Here is a 17,291-nt window from a genome sequence, read left to right on the forward strand (position 1 = left end):
ACATTAACACCAAAAGCAAAGCTAATTTTCGCGTTGCGTTATAATGCGATCACACCAACTGTGAGTTTACTCACCAGACTATTTGTGATTATTCGCGTCATTCGATTAATTCGTGCTAGATAGGCCGGAGAGGAAGAGTGGCTTGTATCAATTGAATAAGTTATCATTTCCACCGTCCACCATGGAAGAAATAACTCTTCCTGCTTTGTATGTGTTGTAAATGTGCCACAAACGTCGTACCATCAGATGCCCTCGTGTCTGGGTTTGTAATAATATCCGTAGCTGCACACAGCACGGAGGATTTCACCGTCTTCTCCAGGAACTGCGTCAGAATGAATGCCGCTTCCAGTGCTGGAGGCTGACCAGCAGCCAGATAGATTTAAAAACTGTAGCAGGTTAGTGATGACGGGTGCAGCATCTCAACGCTGATTGGCTTTCGCAACACAAAGTCACGCAAATCTTACGTGTTGCGTCATCCGTGTCAATCTCTAAATTTGCACCATTTGCGCCATTAATACTTGCTGTGCATTGACTTTGTATGTAAAAAATATGCAATGCTTTCGGTGTGAATGCAGCATCAATGCAGCTGTGCCTTGAATTAATATCATTACAGCACTTTCTCAGTTGATATAGTGTTAGGCGAGGCTGAATAGCTGAATGAAAACACATCTGAGTTAAGCGCCAGAGCAACACAGCTCGACAACTTGAAGGAGCATCTACAGCTACTGGTTTAATATTGTGGCATGGGCATGAAGGATCTACGAAATATATTCAGAGCTTCTATAGAAATATTGACTTTCAGAATCTATTCACTCAAAACTTTTGTTTGTCAAGCAAAGCCAGCACCACCTTGAGAAGATAAAATGAAGTTGCAGTTCCAGTCAAAACACTCAATGACAAAAGTGCGTCATGCCCATTATGCATTAACATTCAATCTGATGCCAGCTGTTTTAAAGGAGAACCTACTTCATACCAAACCTATGTATAAAAGCTAATAACCTGTGTCTTCATGTGGTGCAGATAAAGTGTATTAATATAATGTATTGAAAACGCCGGTCCTCGTCTATGTTACAATTTGTGGTTTAAACCTGCTGTCCTAACTTAGTGACATCTGATTAAACAGTGAAAGGAACATTATTATTTCATGAGGTGTGGGCTCAGCTTAGGAGTGTCTTTTCAAGTCAAGACACCAAGCATCAACTCCGCTCATCCCTTGACTCGATGCTAAATGTCAATCTGTTAGTACAAATGAGAGGGATTTGCTGGCAGTCATTTTCAATCATGCTGCAGCATCTCTCTCATCATCAATGTAGTGTTCATAATAATAAAGCCTTGTTTCAGGAGCAAGAAAGCCCCATCGCATTCTTCCTTTACGTGATACTTCCTGCATCTAAGTCCAGGCCACATTTGGGTAATTTTCTCCCAGTGCCTCATTTGCATTCTGTACGAGACAAGAGACAGGGATGCCAGTCATTAATCATGGCCAAATGAGGGCTGTCACAGCATTGTCATGCTTGTCAAACGTCTGCTCGCTAAACTCACTGCAGTTATCAAATCCAGATCTCTGACCCACCTGTAAAGCTTGACATAACTGGAGGTGACCTCTTTTGAGCAGGTAAAAGCATGGAAGAGAGGGATGTGTGTGTGTGTGTCATCATCTGTCTCCCTGTCCTTCTTTCTCCTGCACTTGCTCTATGTCACTCTCTCTTTGTGTGAGTGTGTGTATGTGTGTAGGTGTGTGTGTGTGTGTGTGTATCCTTTGTTGTCTGAGATCTCAATTAGCTAATCACTGTGTTTGTTGCTTGTGTTTTCAGGGTTTGTGCGGCCGATAAAAACTTAATAGCTAACAGCGCTCTAACAGAGGCTGGTGATTGTGGGGGAACATAAAGAAGAACCCAATGATTACATCGTGCTAAACAATGCTAATTCAGCTGTGGCGGTGCAGGAAAAGACAAAAAAACACTGTTGGTTTTCCAGAGCCTGGTGACACTAAATCCATGCCGATAGGGCCAGATGTGAGACAATGAAATGTTTGCATTATTTGAATTGGCTTTATGTCACTTCTTCTTTTCGGTCACTCCAAATAACACCTTGATGTCCATTATCTGCACACATAATTGCTATATTGATTTTCCCTGTTGCTTCTCTCTTTTCATCCCACCATGCCTCCACTTGTTATTGTTCAATAGATGTTCTTGAAAGTAAAGGTTGATTGGGTAGAATAATAATGCTTTGGAAAGGCACACTGTAGTTGTATATCTTTATTAATTCTGTTTAGGTAACTATTTCTAATTACTGTCCATTTTGTTACTGCATGGAAATCTGTTTTCTGATATTTAATTAAATTTGCCCACAAGTTGAATTTTACATTTATGGAAAAAGAATAGAGATACATGAAAATGTAGGAACAAGATGATAGATAGATACATAGATACATATATATATATATCTATCTATATATAGCATAGGGTATATTATCACATTAATTATCCATTTAGTAGTTTATCAACAATACAACAACAAATAAAAAACCTTAACCATGGAAATTGATTATATATTCAAACCACAAACACAACACACCCTGCGTCAACACTGTTGTTTTGTTTGATCTTCCGGTTTTCAAAGAGGAGGGAGAGGAGTCCTACCATCGAGACTCTGACAATACTCCATGGAGGAAGAGCTTCAGGGACTCGGTGCCTTAACTGTAGTAGACCTTCGAAAAAATCTACAAAACAAAAAGAAGACATTCCCATCACCCTGAGCTGTACTTTACTTTTAAAGCTCATACACATATACAGCTAAACCTGAAAGGTGAACATATAGTCAAGTGTGTGCTAAACATTAGCATGTCAACAGTGTTAGCACGTGGATGTTGACATTTAGTTCAAAGCACTGTTGTTTTAGTACAGCCTTAAAGAGCTGCGAGTGTGTATATTCAGATCATCAAAGTCATTCGCTATGGGTCTAGTATCAAATTCTTGGCTAACAGAAAGTATTTTTAATTTCTGTATGACAAATATTAGTATGAGGTAAACAGAGGTCCAAGTTAACATAATGGCTACCAAACTAACAAATACAAAAATATATAGAAAGTCAAACTTCATCTTAAACAAGCCTAGAGCCTTAGCATCAACAATATCAATAGAATGAAAAAAGGAAATCTTTGAAGTACATCATAACATCATGGACATGGCCTTTCATACTTATCTTCTTCTTCTTAAAATAAAGACACATGCAGTTAAAGAGATTTTATTTTTCTGTATGCTCTCCGGTCTCCTACTTGCTCTCAAATGGTAGCGGGGCATTTTCTGGCACGACTTCGATTCACTAATGTCCAAGAGGACAAGGTCAATGTTAATTACTACCAATTACCCAAAATTATAGCTAATCATTTGGGTCTGCTATGATGGGAGGGAAGAGCACTTTCTCTGAGCCTCTTTCAAAACATCCTATAAATACTTAACTGAGATCATCCTGAATGAGGCTATTCAGAGGGTCATGCCATATGGCTAACATCATATTAATGGTGCCCAGTCCACTGGGTGACTACTTGTACCTCAATGACAGAGACACTGTCAACTGGGAAGAAACCAGTTTTGGGAAGAAAAAAAAGAAATATGTTGTGCTCACATTGGCAGCACTGATTCAGCGACATATCACCTGGATGTCTTATCAGGTTAATCTGTTGTCACTTGAGTTCCACACGTTGGTGCAGCTTTAAGGACTAGTTTCCCCACTGTTTATGTATTCATGTCTGAGATGTGGAGAACATCTTTCTTTGAGGTCCCGGGAGTAATTTCTGCAAAGTGTCCCTCAAGGTTAAGCACAGATGGGAAAGAAACTCTTCCAGACCCCTGCCCTCTCTGTGCAGAATACCCCACAGAAACATTTACAGCAGGAGGGAGTAGATGCTGTGAGTGGTTTTTGAAAGTCACCGCAGGAGGAGGAATCTGTTGAAATATGTTGCCAATGCTTCGTCTCACTTTCTCTTTTTGCATTTCATTTTGTCTATATCTCCTCTGTTACGATATTGGACTCCTCTGTTATACATTTATCCTGCAACAGTTTTCCTTATGTTATCCTAAAGATCTGTTTGGACTATCTCAATGAGGTGTCCAATACAGATTAACAAAGGATAAACAGAACAATGAAGTTGTTTTTAACATCCTCATGCATGATAAGAGATCAAATTTGAATCAAATATGGTTTATTTCTTGTGAAATAATGTTAGAACCACAAGTAAGAGGATTTATTTGGCAGTCAGCAGTTGAGTCCACGATAAAGAAGTGTCAACTTGCACAGCAGGATGATATTTCTTCTTTAGCCTCCCAGTGACAACTAAGGCTATCTTCTCTCTCCAAATGTTCTCCAAAATATTCTAGATTAACTTTACATGAGTCAGGCTATTCTCTGGTTGGTAACATTCCTCTTTGTGTCGAGAAAATGTCCGTTTTGTCTTTCAGGGCTTATCACAACCATCTCATTTTCTTGCACACAACATCCATTTGCTGACCTCATTTTCGTGGGCAGGCGGAAATCTTTGAGTGGAATTTTCTGTGTGTGTACACTCGGCCGTCCCTTGGATGTCGCTGGCATGTCTCCGAAGCAATTTTCTCAACTATGAATAATTCACCAGATATTATTCCAAAGGTCATCTTATAGTAATTAGTACCCTGCTGTTGACTAAACAGCCGCAAGGTACCTGATGGCCAGTTTAATTACAATTTGAAATGAGTGTACCGTTTGACAATCTCTCTATGTTCTCATGACACCAACAGATGACACCTTGAAAACTAAAGAGGTTTACAATAAGTTGGCTTGTTAGCACATGGGGATGGAGGGTGTGTGTAGTGAGAAAGGACCCAAGCATTGAGTGCGCTGTTAAGATCACAAAGTTATTTCTGTTTAAATATGCAGTAATTACTGGAAATTCAGTTGGGTAAGCACGTGTTTTGACATTGTGGACATCTTCTACACGGTCACTGTCTCATTTTCAGCCAATTACCATGGAAATGTAATGAGGCAGGTCACAGCCAGGTCTCATGAGGAGATTGGGGACTGAACATATGCTGAAGATGTGGCAAGATGACACAGTCCAGCAAGCCCTTAGTGCGTTACGAGGTACATGACATGGCTCTTTGTGCTGCGCGAGTTGGGAGTCAGTGCCAAGAGATCCTGTCATGTCCTGTTGTCGTGAACATCACCCTCTGCACCAAACTGTAAGCTTGAGGTTTCCTCTCTGAGGGCTTGTATATATTCATAAGAGAACTGTGGATGAAGCATGAAGGCAGAAGGGCCTCAGGTAGGACATGTTGCCCAAGGGGGTTGTCGAAGCTGTTGCAGAGTTTGTCTTTGAGGCATCAAAGCTCATGGATGGATGGATGGACGGACACATGGAGTGATGGATGGGTGAATGAAGCTATGGCCAAAAAGGTAAAGTAAATAAATAAATGGCGACATACAAAGCTTTCTGTATCTGAGACCGGATGGCCACATGTGGACATGCTATTACTGATGGTGCTGAGAGATGATGATGCAAAGTTGACCTTCTTAGCAGCCACCAACCATGAATGAAAAGATAATGTTTTTCTTCTCCTGGCTTGAACTGAATTTTAATATTGGACCTCGAAAACAAAATGCTAAAGTTTACTGTGCTTTATTGATTTTCCTCTGAAATATAAGCTTCTGATTAGCGTCTGATGATATACTCTGATATTATAGTGGCAGGACAGCCTAATGAGTCGAGGTGCGACCTTGTGTGTGTGTATATATATATATATATATATATATTCCTCAATAGAAACCCTCAAAGTTCCCTTTAAATTCTAAAAGTGACACAAGCTAAATTTTAAAGTACGTATAATTTAAGTATATTTACACAAAAGTTGGACTTCAGTTGTGTTTATTTCTCATGATCACTGCTACAATGTTTAAAGAATAACTGAGTTGTCTTAGTCAGTAAAATATGCACCGTGATGGTATGTAGTGATAAGTACAATATTTGCAACCCGATCAACCCACAGGAAATCTTCATCTGACCTAACCTGCAGGTCCTGTCAGCTTCACAGCGCCTTTCCGAGTGTCTTTCAGTTCATAGTTTGGGTTTTCCTGATCAGGAAATATACCATTTTAATAAGGACATTTAAAATATTTAGTATTTTTGTTCTTAATTTGTCGTTAGTGGCCGAAGCTGTTTTCAATGAATACTTCACTCTATGCTACCAGCTCAGCACCAACACAGTGAGCAATTAACTAGAGCTAGTAAAGCTTTTAGAAGTCAAAGATCCAGTGAAAAACAGAATAAATATTGGACATGAATCCACCAAAAGGCCAGAGACAGGACTCCAAATGAAAAAAAGAATCAGATATTGCAGTTTTAATTAAAATGTTCTACCTCGAATGATGAACTTGAGGTATCTTTTACATTTTGCTTTTCAGACTCTTACAAATGTAAGAGTAAAAAAGATTAGGATGTTTGTTTATGTATCTATGTAGTATATCAGCACACTGACAAATTGTCTTTGTGTAATGCTATTTCTCCCTTATATATAACATAGAGGCTAACATAATCAGCTGTTTTAATTGTAGTTATAATATTTAGTATTTGTCAATTAATATTTCATAATTAGAAAAAACAATGCAGAGCAAGGAGATATTCGGTTAAAAAAGGTGCTTTTTCCTTTGTTGGAATTATGAAAGTAAAACTCCTTTCAGATCCCACTCTCCGTGTTGGCTGTGCTCCTTTCCGTGTTTAATAAGGGTTATGTATTTTGTTCTTTTACCATAAATATACATACAGGACTGTCTCAGAAAATTAGAATATTGTGATGAAGTTCTTTATTTTCTGTAATGCAATTAAAGAAACAAAAATGTCATGCATTCTGGATTCATTACAAATCAACTGAAATATTGCAAGCCTTTTATTCTTTTAATATTGCTGATTATGGCTTACAGCTTAAGAAAACTCAAATATCCTATCTCTAAATATTAGAATATCATGAAAAAGTATACTAGTAGGGTATTAAACAAATCACTTGAATTGTCTAATTAACTCGAAACACCTGCAAGGGTTTCCTGAGCCTTGACAAACACTCAGCTGTTATAAATCTTTTTTTTTACTTGGTCTGTGGAAATATTCAAATTTTATGAGATAGGATTTTAGAGTTTTCTTAAGCTGTAAGCCATAATCAGCAATATTAAAAGAATAAAAGGCTTGCAATATTTCAGTTGATTTGTAATGAATCCAGAATGCATGAAATTTTTGTTTTTTTAAATTGCATTACAGAAAATAAAGAACTTTATCACAATATTCTAATTTTCTGAGACAGTCCTGTATATGTCATAGGTTGAGTTGTTTCCCCAACGGCATTCATTTTCAGGAATGAAGGTGAAATGTCACGTCCAATTTGTAATTGCCATAATTGGAAGTATGCTCTCATGTCACATACATCATTGATATGACAATGCTCTCACAAAAACCTAATCAATGTAAAGTGAAGGACAAGCAGTATCTGTGCATACTTTGAGAACTCGATATTTAATGGCTTAAGTAAAATTTAATGACAAGAAAAATCATTTCACCAAATGGAAGGTCATTTTTTTCATATATTTAAATGGTATATCTTACAAAGGCATGACAACACAGACTGTTTAGCTTTAACTGACCAATACAGATTTGCTGGCACGGATTGAAGCACAACTTGACCTGACTCACTGATGACTAATTTACAAGCATATACTTAAGTCTTATATCATATTTTGATAAAGTTTTTGTACAAGATACATTTGTATACATACAATATTCTGGCAAGGTGCATGCCAGTACACACATATGTGCACATACACACACTCATACATGCAAGGAGACACACACTTTCTCCTTGACACACATACAAGTTCACCTAAACACATTCAAACACACTCACTAATATTATGCATATGTAGCCATTGACATTACAAGAGAGATTGTCATCTCATCACTTATGTTTTCCATTTTTCCTTTGAATCAACATAGCCTGTAGCCGTTAGTCTTTACTCTGTGTCTTTCCAGTTTGTCACATTTGTACTGGTTTTTCGGGGGACTGCTATGTACAGTTTAAAATCAAGTTTACCTGACAGAATAGATATTTGTGTGTACGTACAGGCAAAAGTGGTACGCACTCTTTACAAAGTTTGAATGTGAACACTGTAATATTTGTTTTGTTCCAAAGACACACAAACAGTTAGAGCAGTAAACACCAATACTGACACTGAATCTAGTGATGGACGCATAAACTACATAGTCAAGTGTTGCCTTGTGGAGGTCCAAACATTTCATGCAAATTATGACACAAATTGACATGGTAATCATGACACTCATTTTGAAAAGAATAATTCTGAAAATTAGAACAAAGTTTGATCCATACTATCTTTACTTTTAGGGCAGAGATAATTAGGACAAAAAGGAAAATAACAGGGAAAGCAGAAACATCCAAAGTGAGAACCTGTCATCACTCTACACATTTAGTTTATTTCACGGTGTGCTTTATGAAAGATGACAAAAGCCAAAATAAATCCATGTGGTATGCTCTTCATTTGAGAAATAAAAAAAGTAAAACCACTACTTTTACGCAGCACACAAACAGAGTCACGTTGGTATATAAACCAACATCCTACAGATGTACATTCATGCAGTTATTATACTATATCCCCTGTTAAAGTTGTCTTTCAATTAATGTAGCTGCTGCAACATTACATTACAAACGAGTTATGTGGGCAGAATAAGTTAACAAAAGTGAGGGTTATAGATAGGTGATATTGTGCTTAATGTACACATGTGAATTAAATACATTATTTTTAAACAATCATAGTTTTATTACAGTGTATTATCCCGTACATAAATCATGGATATTCTCTCCCACCATGGTATGCGGAAGGACACCATTTTCTGTCATAACTATAGACACTCAGACAGCAGAATGTCTGATCTTATTCTTAGTGAGTGGGAACGTGTTTTCTTCTTCTAAAGAACCAAACAGGAATTATCTTTGCCCTACTTTTTAAAAATTGTAAACAGATACTGAAAATAGTTTTTAGTGTTGGATTTGCATTTGTCAGAGTGAATACATTCCATTTGCAGTGACATCCTGATGTATATTCCCTATGATATGTGGTCCTTTTAATTAAGTATGTATTATTTATCCCTTTTGGTGATATATGTCTGTACTATAACAATTAAATGAGATTAAAAGCAATAGAGAAAAAAAGAGCAATTTAGCGGAAATTGGACCCCCAAACTGGGATATTTTCATAAAGCAGTGTTTATAGAAATATGTATTCAAGGTGTTCGTTTTGAACTAAATTAATTGTCATAATTGACTGAGGTGAAATTTGTTTGCCTCTTTTCTGTGTCCTTGACACACTGTTCCTGTCAGACAAGTCCTCTTTCTAATGATACGAATCCTGACCCTAAGCATCAGAGAGAAAAGGCGTGGTCGCCCGATTATTTAGAAGAAAAATGGATCTCAATAAAGTCACTTATCGCTGTAGCAATATATTATACTGCACTCAGTCTTTTACAGCAACAAGTTTGTCAGAAGTAGTTATCATTATCAGTACAATTTACACACACAGGCAGTGATGCAGCGCATGGATGAAGAAACTATGGTGAGGGGCAGGCTATAAAAATGGTGCCAATGCCGATCCTTATGATAACTGCAAAAATAGCATTAACATTAATAATTTTATTAGACTTGTGGTCCAGAGGACATTTTTCCATTTCCCATTATTCCGGTTAAAACACCTCCAAATTTGCTGCCGAACTGAGTTGCATAAAAAGACATAAAGTAATTAAGAGCATGAACAAAGGGTGTTATCAATGATAGGGTTGGAAGAGAGGGAGTGTTTAGAGCTGCTATGCCTTCACATATGCAGCGCATGTTTCTTGCTATAGCCAAACATTCCTAACCACAAGGAGGGTGGCTGCTGAGATCACACATCAAAGTAATTAGACTGAGAATTTCAAAATTGGCTCCATCGTATTACTGTATGAGAGGGTTTCTGAGAAGGAAAATGTGAGAAAAAGAAACAAGGGAAGGAAATAAAGGGTGTATTTCTAAAGCACAAATCTTTCAAGGCGAAGCTGCTGAGATAATGCAAGAAGTGAATATTTTCTTAATGGAGTTGGCAGAGACAGAACAACCACCATATGGTCAACATCTTGGGTAAGTGTGAGCATGTGTAGGATTTTATTCCCGCTATATTTTATGTGCTGGTCCACGGTGAAAATGTAGGATCCAAAAGTTTGCCTGTGTCTACCATTGGCCTAGTTATGCCTTGTAGACTTTTTTTGTGTTATCCTTCTGCAGTCCCCTGACCAAAATAGACTTCTGAAACGCGTTCAGGCAAGACAAAAAAAAGAATCATCCACCACCAAAAGAGTTTATGCTGCGTATTATACAGAGAAATACTTCACTAGAACTTGAACAGAAACATCATCAACTCAGAGCTCATAATTAACAGTAAATGCGATTTAGCTCACTCAAGACAAAGTACTGTATTTGCAAATATTTCTGCGCAAAGAAATGGTCACTATCCCGAGCCGAGTAAGCTAAGACCGAGGGGCTTGAAGCATACATTGCTCTTTCACAAAGTCACAAATCAAACATCACCGCACTGAAAGCAAAATTATTTTTTTGTGATGGAACTACTTTGGCATAGAACTACCTTAATGTATTATACATGGGCCTGCTATGTTAAGACTTACATTACTTTTCAAATACCGTAGCTGTAAGACAGACCCCATATGATTTAGCTTGAATAACATCATCATGATCAAATCCGTTCTCAGATGTGATCATTGGTAAAACTGAGCCGGAGCTAGTCAATTCAAATGATGCATACCCTCCACACGTACGCGTACACACTGATCATGAAGTCAGTGACAACAAGCCGTCTATGGATTGAGTCAAATGTATGTCAGGCTGATGAAGATCTGTCTTTTACTCTTACAACTGGTGCTCGTGTAAGAACGAGCTGCTGCCCCCTCCAGTGGGCGTCTGCTGCCCAGGAGAGGAGAAGCTCGCCAGGGGGATGACCTTGAAGGAGCCCTCTTTCTTACTGCAATGTCTATCCAGGGTGTTGTAGAATTGCGGCCGGTTGATCCCATTGTCCAGTTCATCTTTTGTGGGCACAGACCTGCCAAGGGTATGGCGGCCATCCATGACCCCCATGCTGACCATGTTAGCTTTGGCTCCCCGGGCACAGCTCTGCTGGAAGCCAAGAGAGGACATTGTACCGGTGATGGCGGTGGTGATAGGGGTGGAGGTGGGGCTGTTACTGCCAGGACCCTGGAACTGGGCCAGGGCTGGGGGCATCCAGCAGCTGTCAGAGTGGCCCAGTATCAGACACTCCTGGGTACAGGTCTCAGAGGCCTCAGCCAAGGCCTTCTGAAGGTTCACCTCGATAGCTGTTGAAACAGTTTTTTTTTAAGGAAGAGGAGGAGAAGAAGAAAAGAACAATTATTAAAGACAGTTCATCCAACAAGTCAGAACATACAGAGAGCGCATTTGCAATGTTACCAGGGTGCTGAGATGCACTGCATGAACTCATCAATCATCTGGTAAATAGACAAAAGTTGTCATTTTATCAGCAGTTGAACCACAACATGTAGGCCTGTAAAATAAATGAAAGTCAGTGATAAATGTTTCATTTCATCTCGTCATGAGAAAAACACCAACCAAGCATTTAATTTCCATTGGTATTCCCATGACTCTGTCTGTTTACCTACAATGTGCAAAGAATTCCCTGTAGCTTAATTAGAGTTAAAAAAATGTCTTGCTGTCTGTGTCGTGTATTGGCTTTGCTGTGTTAAATATTTAATGAACATCTTAACAAAGCCTTGTTTATTTTAATCACTGTCAATGTGGCACGCCTTAAACCACTCTGATCTTCCAAAATCCCAAATAAATCTGGTCAAATAAGAAAACGTATGCAAGGAGATAATCCCATCACAAGAGGATCCCGTGAACAACTTGAGCATCTTCAGGTACAACATGAATGGTGGCAGCATTTAGGTGGCACGCATGGAAGGGAATAAAAAGTGAATGAGGAGGTGACCGAGCAAGGCTAAGCACTCAAACTATCTTATCTCATTATCCCGGCAATGACATCACATGTGGATTGAGTCTGGGATGAGGCCTCAGCATTGAGCTTCAGCAATAAAGCCCGTCAAGCCAGATAATTAGAATGTAAAACAGCAGGGACCAAGGCAACTAGGAGGCTGTAGTGTGATGTTTCCTAGGCCATGCAAAAGAGAGAGGGGCCTTCATTCATACATCACATCGCTCCTCTAGGCCTCCGCTTCAAGCTGTCATATAGAAATTATTTAGTATATTTGCATCAGTAAGGATGCTATAAATAATAAAGTGTTCTTAGACCCCAGTACACAGGGACGGCGATTCCTTTCCGCGCTCAAGTTCTGCATGCTCCGTGGAAGTCGATTCCACAAACATCTGCAAATGTTCTCGCTACCTTGTTTATTGTTTTATGGCTTTCTATTAAATATAAATGAATATCCTGATTAGGTTAGTGATACCCTTTTGGCCTCCCAAAACTACCTGGAATGTTGTGCAACGGCCCAGTGCACTATTCTTTTTTTGACACACGGCCACAGCACATGCATCAACTTTAATTATAAGAGCAGTGTCTGGAAATGAATCACCTGATATAAATTGTGAGGATATATTTGGAGTGCTGACATGGAGTCAAATCTGTCCTCTCCATATTGAACTGGAGCCTTGGAGCAGGAGTGTATAAATCCCCTGGGCGGTAAATGTGTCACCTTTCAAAGGGTCACTAACTTCATTAAGGAAAAAATGGATGCTGCCTTCTTATTCTCTGAGCTAGCACAATAGGGCCGAGCCAAGTCTGGGCCGTGCCCTTACTCAATCTCTCTCTGAGTGTTTTCTGCCATTGGTAATGCCTAAACAGGGTACTGTCATTTTTTTATGAGGTAATGCTATTAGCATGCACTTCTTATTCCACAAGCATGCACCTTGACACACGAATAAATGTTCCTTAACAGAAACAAACTTAAGGACATTTGTGCCAGGTTTCCTCCCTCCTCCTTTAACGTCGAGTACTTTACACATGAAAGGGAAGTCTGTGGCTCTGTGACAGCCTTCAGTGTCTCCCAAATCTGCATGCAAAATTTAACAGCCTGACTTAAAAAAAAAGACATGGGCCTGGACTGTTTTCTATTCCAGCGAGATACTTTGGATCGGCGGTGGCGGGATTGGGAGGGTGGGAGTGCGGCGTGAGTGATGTTGCTGACAGCTCTGGCTGCTTTCGTCAGCTAGGTATGCCGCAGCCTGCTTGTGATGCCGCTGTCTTTTGTATTCAGGGGAAACAACTGTACCCCGCGGAGCTTTCGGGAGGAATCACACATCACTGACGCCATGGATCCCCTGATGCTGAGAACATTCTTTTCTACATTCCTTTCAAGGAAATTTGAATGGCAGACAAGTGGGGATAATGGCAAACAATTGGTTCTGATAGACGGCGTGGCTCGGATCAAACCTACTGTTTTCATTTGAGAAGATTCATCTTCACTGAGAGGCACCGGTGGTATGGTTGGAACAAAACTGCGATACCTGTTCAGTTACTCTACACCAGACTTGACTCCAAAAATGAAGTGGTATATAATTCCTGTTCTGATTTTAAAAAGCCTGCATGCAAATTACCCTTCCACGTCATAAGGTAAACTATTATTGATGGTCTTGTTGTGGATTTCTAGATACCCCACAGTGCCAGCGTCCGAGGCTTTCTTGTTGATCGTGTGGTCATATTCAAGGGCAACACCAGTAGTAGTGTACAGCAGTCTTGTTCTGCAACATCAACACATCCTCTGGCCAGCGACAGCTTGAACACTGCTGCATTCACCTTTAGCTGACCTTCCATCCGTGCGGTCAAACATTACAGCTTGTATGAACAGCAGACATGCGCAAGGGAGAGGCAGGAGCATGCTGCATAGCATACAAAAGATTACCGGAAGTAAAAGGAAATAACACAATATTTTAAATGCCTGCAATATTTTGCAATCCAATCCAATTTATTGGCCCTCCGAAGTTTGTTTGGACTTATATTACTTTTTGTATCTAGTTTAGTTTGTGTTCTTGTAAGCAGGGAGAAAAAAAGAACATGAGCACAAGTGTGACATAAACCTCTCTCAATCTAATGCAGTCCAGTACATCACTACATCACTGCAGCCATATACTTAAAGCTGAAGAAAAGCCCTTCTGAACCAGTCTTAACTAAACCTACTACAAATACTGCACACCCATTGTATTAGCTTTTAATATAGTAGTGTACATGTGTTCATATGTTTGTATCCAGCCCCTCTTTACACACATTTTGTAATGATCAAACCAGCTGACGTGCAGGTGATTCATCAATAATAATCTCCCTTTAAGTGCAGCTCTGATAGCGAACTGTTCCAGAAAACAAATTAATGTTCTAATTTAAAACAATTAACTGCTTTGCACGGCACAGCAGCGTCTCAACGACAATATGTTATAACCGTGGTTGTTGTAGGATTATTCGAGGAATATTTGCTGTGTGTATGGCCATTGTTGTTTTGGGATATTAATACAGGTTGTAATGCTAAAATAATAAGCAGTACTTCATATTTTCAGGCCCATGCTGCTCCATGTTATTGAGGTTACTGTACAGAGTTGGCAATATAAAGATAAGCGGTTGCCCTTTGGCATCATGGTAATGTAATTATTTGTTTAGCCATGATAAACAGTGTCAGACTCAAACCCATGAGGTTGTTAAGTGATACCTTAGCAACCAGTTTTATGTAATGTTGACATTTTGGTCTGCATTATATTTTAGATTTTTATTATACTGGTATTCTTAACATCTCACACATTTCCTTCGCTAATGGCCATTAAATCCACGAATTAAGGCTCTGATAGGCAGACTTACACACACACCCACACACACACACACACACACACACACACACACACACACAGGATGCACATTGGCTGGCTTTCCAGTATAATAGCATGGGATATTTAACATGACAGCTGATGATATTTACTGACAAAGCTATTTACTTCTTGATGAGCTTCACATTAAGGTATGCACACATATCACGTGAAGACTGCATGCATTAAATTCCTCAAACAGCCATCAGGAACGTGGACTATGCCTCACGCTCATTCTATGGTGTTAATTGGTGCAGTCTTTACATTCTTTTAGCCTGAAACTTATATTCATCAAACACACTCGTATTGTTGTAAAAAAAAGCTTTATAACAAGTGAAAGGCCTCCTCCATGTAAGCATGTACAGTGCCATATTTAAATTAGATGTGTTTGTTTTATGTGTCACGTATTTGCTACACATTCAAAACATTTACTATGCCAAGAAAATAAACCTTTTACCACCCAAAGCAGCTGCCCCTCTCAGTGTCAATTCAAACAGGTTTAATGGAGCCAGAAACAAATTTAAAAACAAAGAAGCAGCAATTCAGCTGTAACAGATATTTTCGAGGGCCAACATGTCTTTCATCAAGAGTAAAAGCACCATCCTAGTACACTACAAGTACTGCAGCTATCATGAGTGCAAAAATATCATCATTATCATATTACGTGTACCTGTATGATGGGGGGTGAGATGAGAGCGAGAGAGTGGAATAGAGACAGAGAGGTGACATGAGCATTTGTCTTGTGTCTGGAGGGAGACCAAAAGACAAGAATGTGGAAGATTCCTTCAAACAAATAGAATCACAGTAGAAATAATTGGGTTTGAAATTACAAAGGCTTTATCACTTCAGTCGGCCTTGTACCCACTCCAAACGTACAATCTGGATAAGCAAATGGATGGTCATTAATAATAATAGCACTATTAAAACCTTTTGGTGTTGCATGGAAAGGAGAGATGCCATTACTTTCATCACAGCTCTGGCAATCATCATTTGAAGGAGAGACTAATGTCTCACAGAATTACAAATACAAAACAGCCAACTTAAATTCAAGATTCTATTCAAGATGGAGTCTGCTTTGTGGAATACTTAGAAGTCCTGCTTATGGATTACTATGAAGTATCACATGAGACGATGCATACTAGTGGAGAAGGTACGTTTCTTCTCTGGAAAAAGCCTGTCTCTATGGCAATAAGGAAATTAACTTTCCTCTGTACGTCAGACTCAAATACTATTTGGTTTTCTTTACTTTTATCAGGAGGAGGTACAGTATACTCCTCATGAAGGCAATATGAGTTGTTATTGTCACTGCTGACAAGGGCATGGAAGAGGAAGTAAATATTCCATTGTGGCAAAAAAGTTGGCATGATCTTTGGAAGGAAAATATCAACTGTGGCTGCAGAGGTCAGTGGTGCCATGTAGGAGGATGACATGAATTAAGAGCTATAAGCAGACCTGCTGGTATAAATATTGCTTTATGGCCGGTCTGCATCTAATTGGCATTCTCCTCAGCTAGCGCATGCTCTAAGAATGCTAATGAGTGACCAGCGATACTAGTTCAGGAGATTTGTCCATGGAAACATACATCACGATCAATTCTGTGCAGCAGAAAGTGAGCCATTGCTCCTCTTCTTTCTTTTTTTAACGCTCCGAGACATATACTGCCAGATGCAATAAATGGACTTTTTTTAAAAGAGACAATGTGACGCAGATAAGAGGGGAGCAAGGTTGTCCATATATACTCTAGACTAATTAGGTTTGATGCATTTACTGAGACGCCGCTGAACACGGCGAGTCTCCGAGCCACATACGTATTTATCACCACTTGTGGGACCTATACAGTTCCTCGCCTGTAATCCATCTAGCCTTGTCTACTCTCGACCTCTTTTGCTTTCCTAGTGTTTGACCCATTGTAACTGAAAGTAATTGCAGGCAGAAAACAACATCTAATGATTACTTTATCTGGGAGTCTGAGAGAGAGTGAAAAGTCAGAGACAGGTACTTTCAACAAAAGGAGGAGGCCTTTTTGTTCCCGACACACAATTTCAGACAACAAAGAATATTATTGACTTGGCTGAGATTAGAACACCAAAACAAATAACAAAGCACAGGGAGAGGGCAAAGTGCACAAAGAGAGAAAGGATCCCTCGAACAACCCTGTGCCAAACACTCGCTTTTTTCTTTGTGTTACTATTGATTAAAAGTATGTTGTAGGTTCAAGCACCCATTTCACCACTGAGCATATACAACAGCAACACAATGTACGGACTTAATTCAATGTTAGTTCCTTTGCCACAAAGTCACTTCTGTTGTCAAGGAGAG

General features: G+C 39.2%; 1 protein-coding gene across 1 annotated transcript in view; it reads right to left on the reverse strand.

Moving 5' to 3' along the window:
- Positions 1-10,985: 10,985 nt before the first annotated feature.
- The window catches only part of pcdh11 (protocadherin 11), a 126,291-nt gene continuing 119,985 nt past the window's right edge, over positions 10,986-17,291 (reverse strand). The window contains exon 7 of the mRNA XM_056439250.1: positions 10,986-11,446. Within this exon, the coding sequence (XP_056295225.1) occupies positions 10,986-11,446 (461 nt within the window). The remainder of the gene's footprint in view (positions 11,447-17,291) is intronic.

Source organism: Pseudoliparis swirei, chromosome 19 (genome assembly GCF_029220125.1).
Source record: "Pseudoliparis swirei isolate HS2019 ecotype Mariana Trench chromosome 19, NWPU_hadal_v1, whole genome shotgun sequence".
In the NCBI taxonomy this organism is placed as follows: domain Eukaryota; kingdom Metazoa; phylum Chordata; class Actinopteri; order Perciformes; family Liparidae; genus Pseudoliparis; species Pseudoliparis swirei.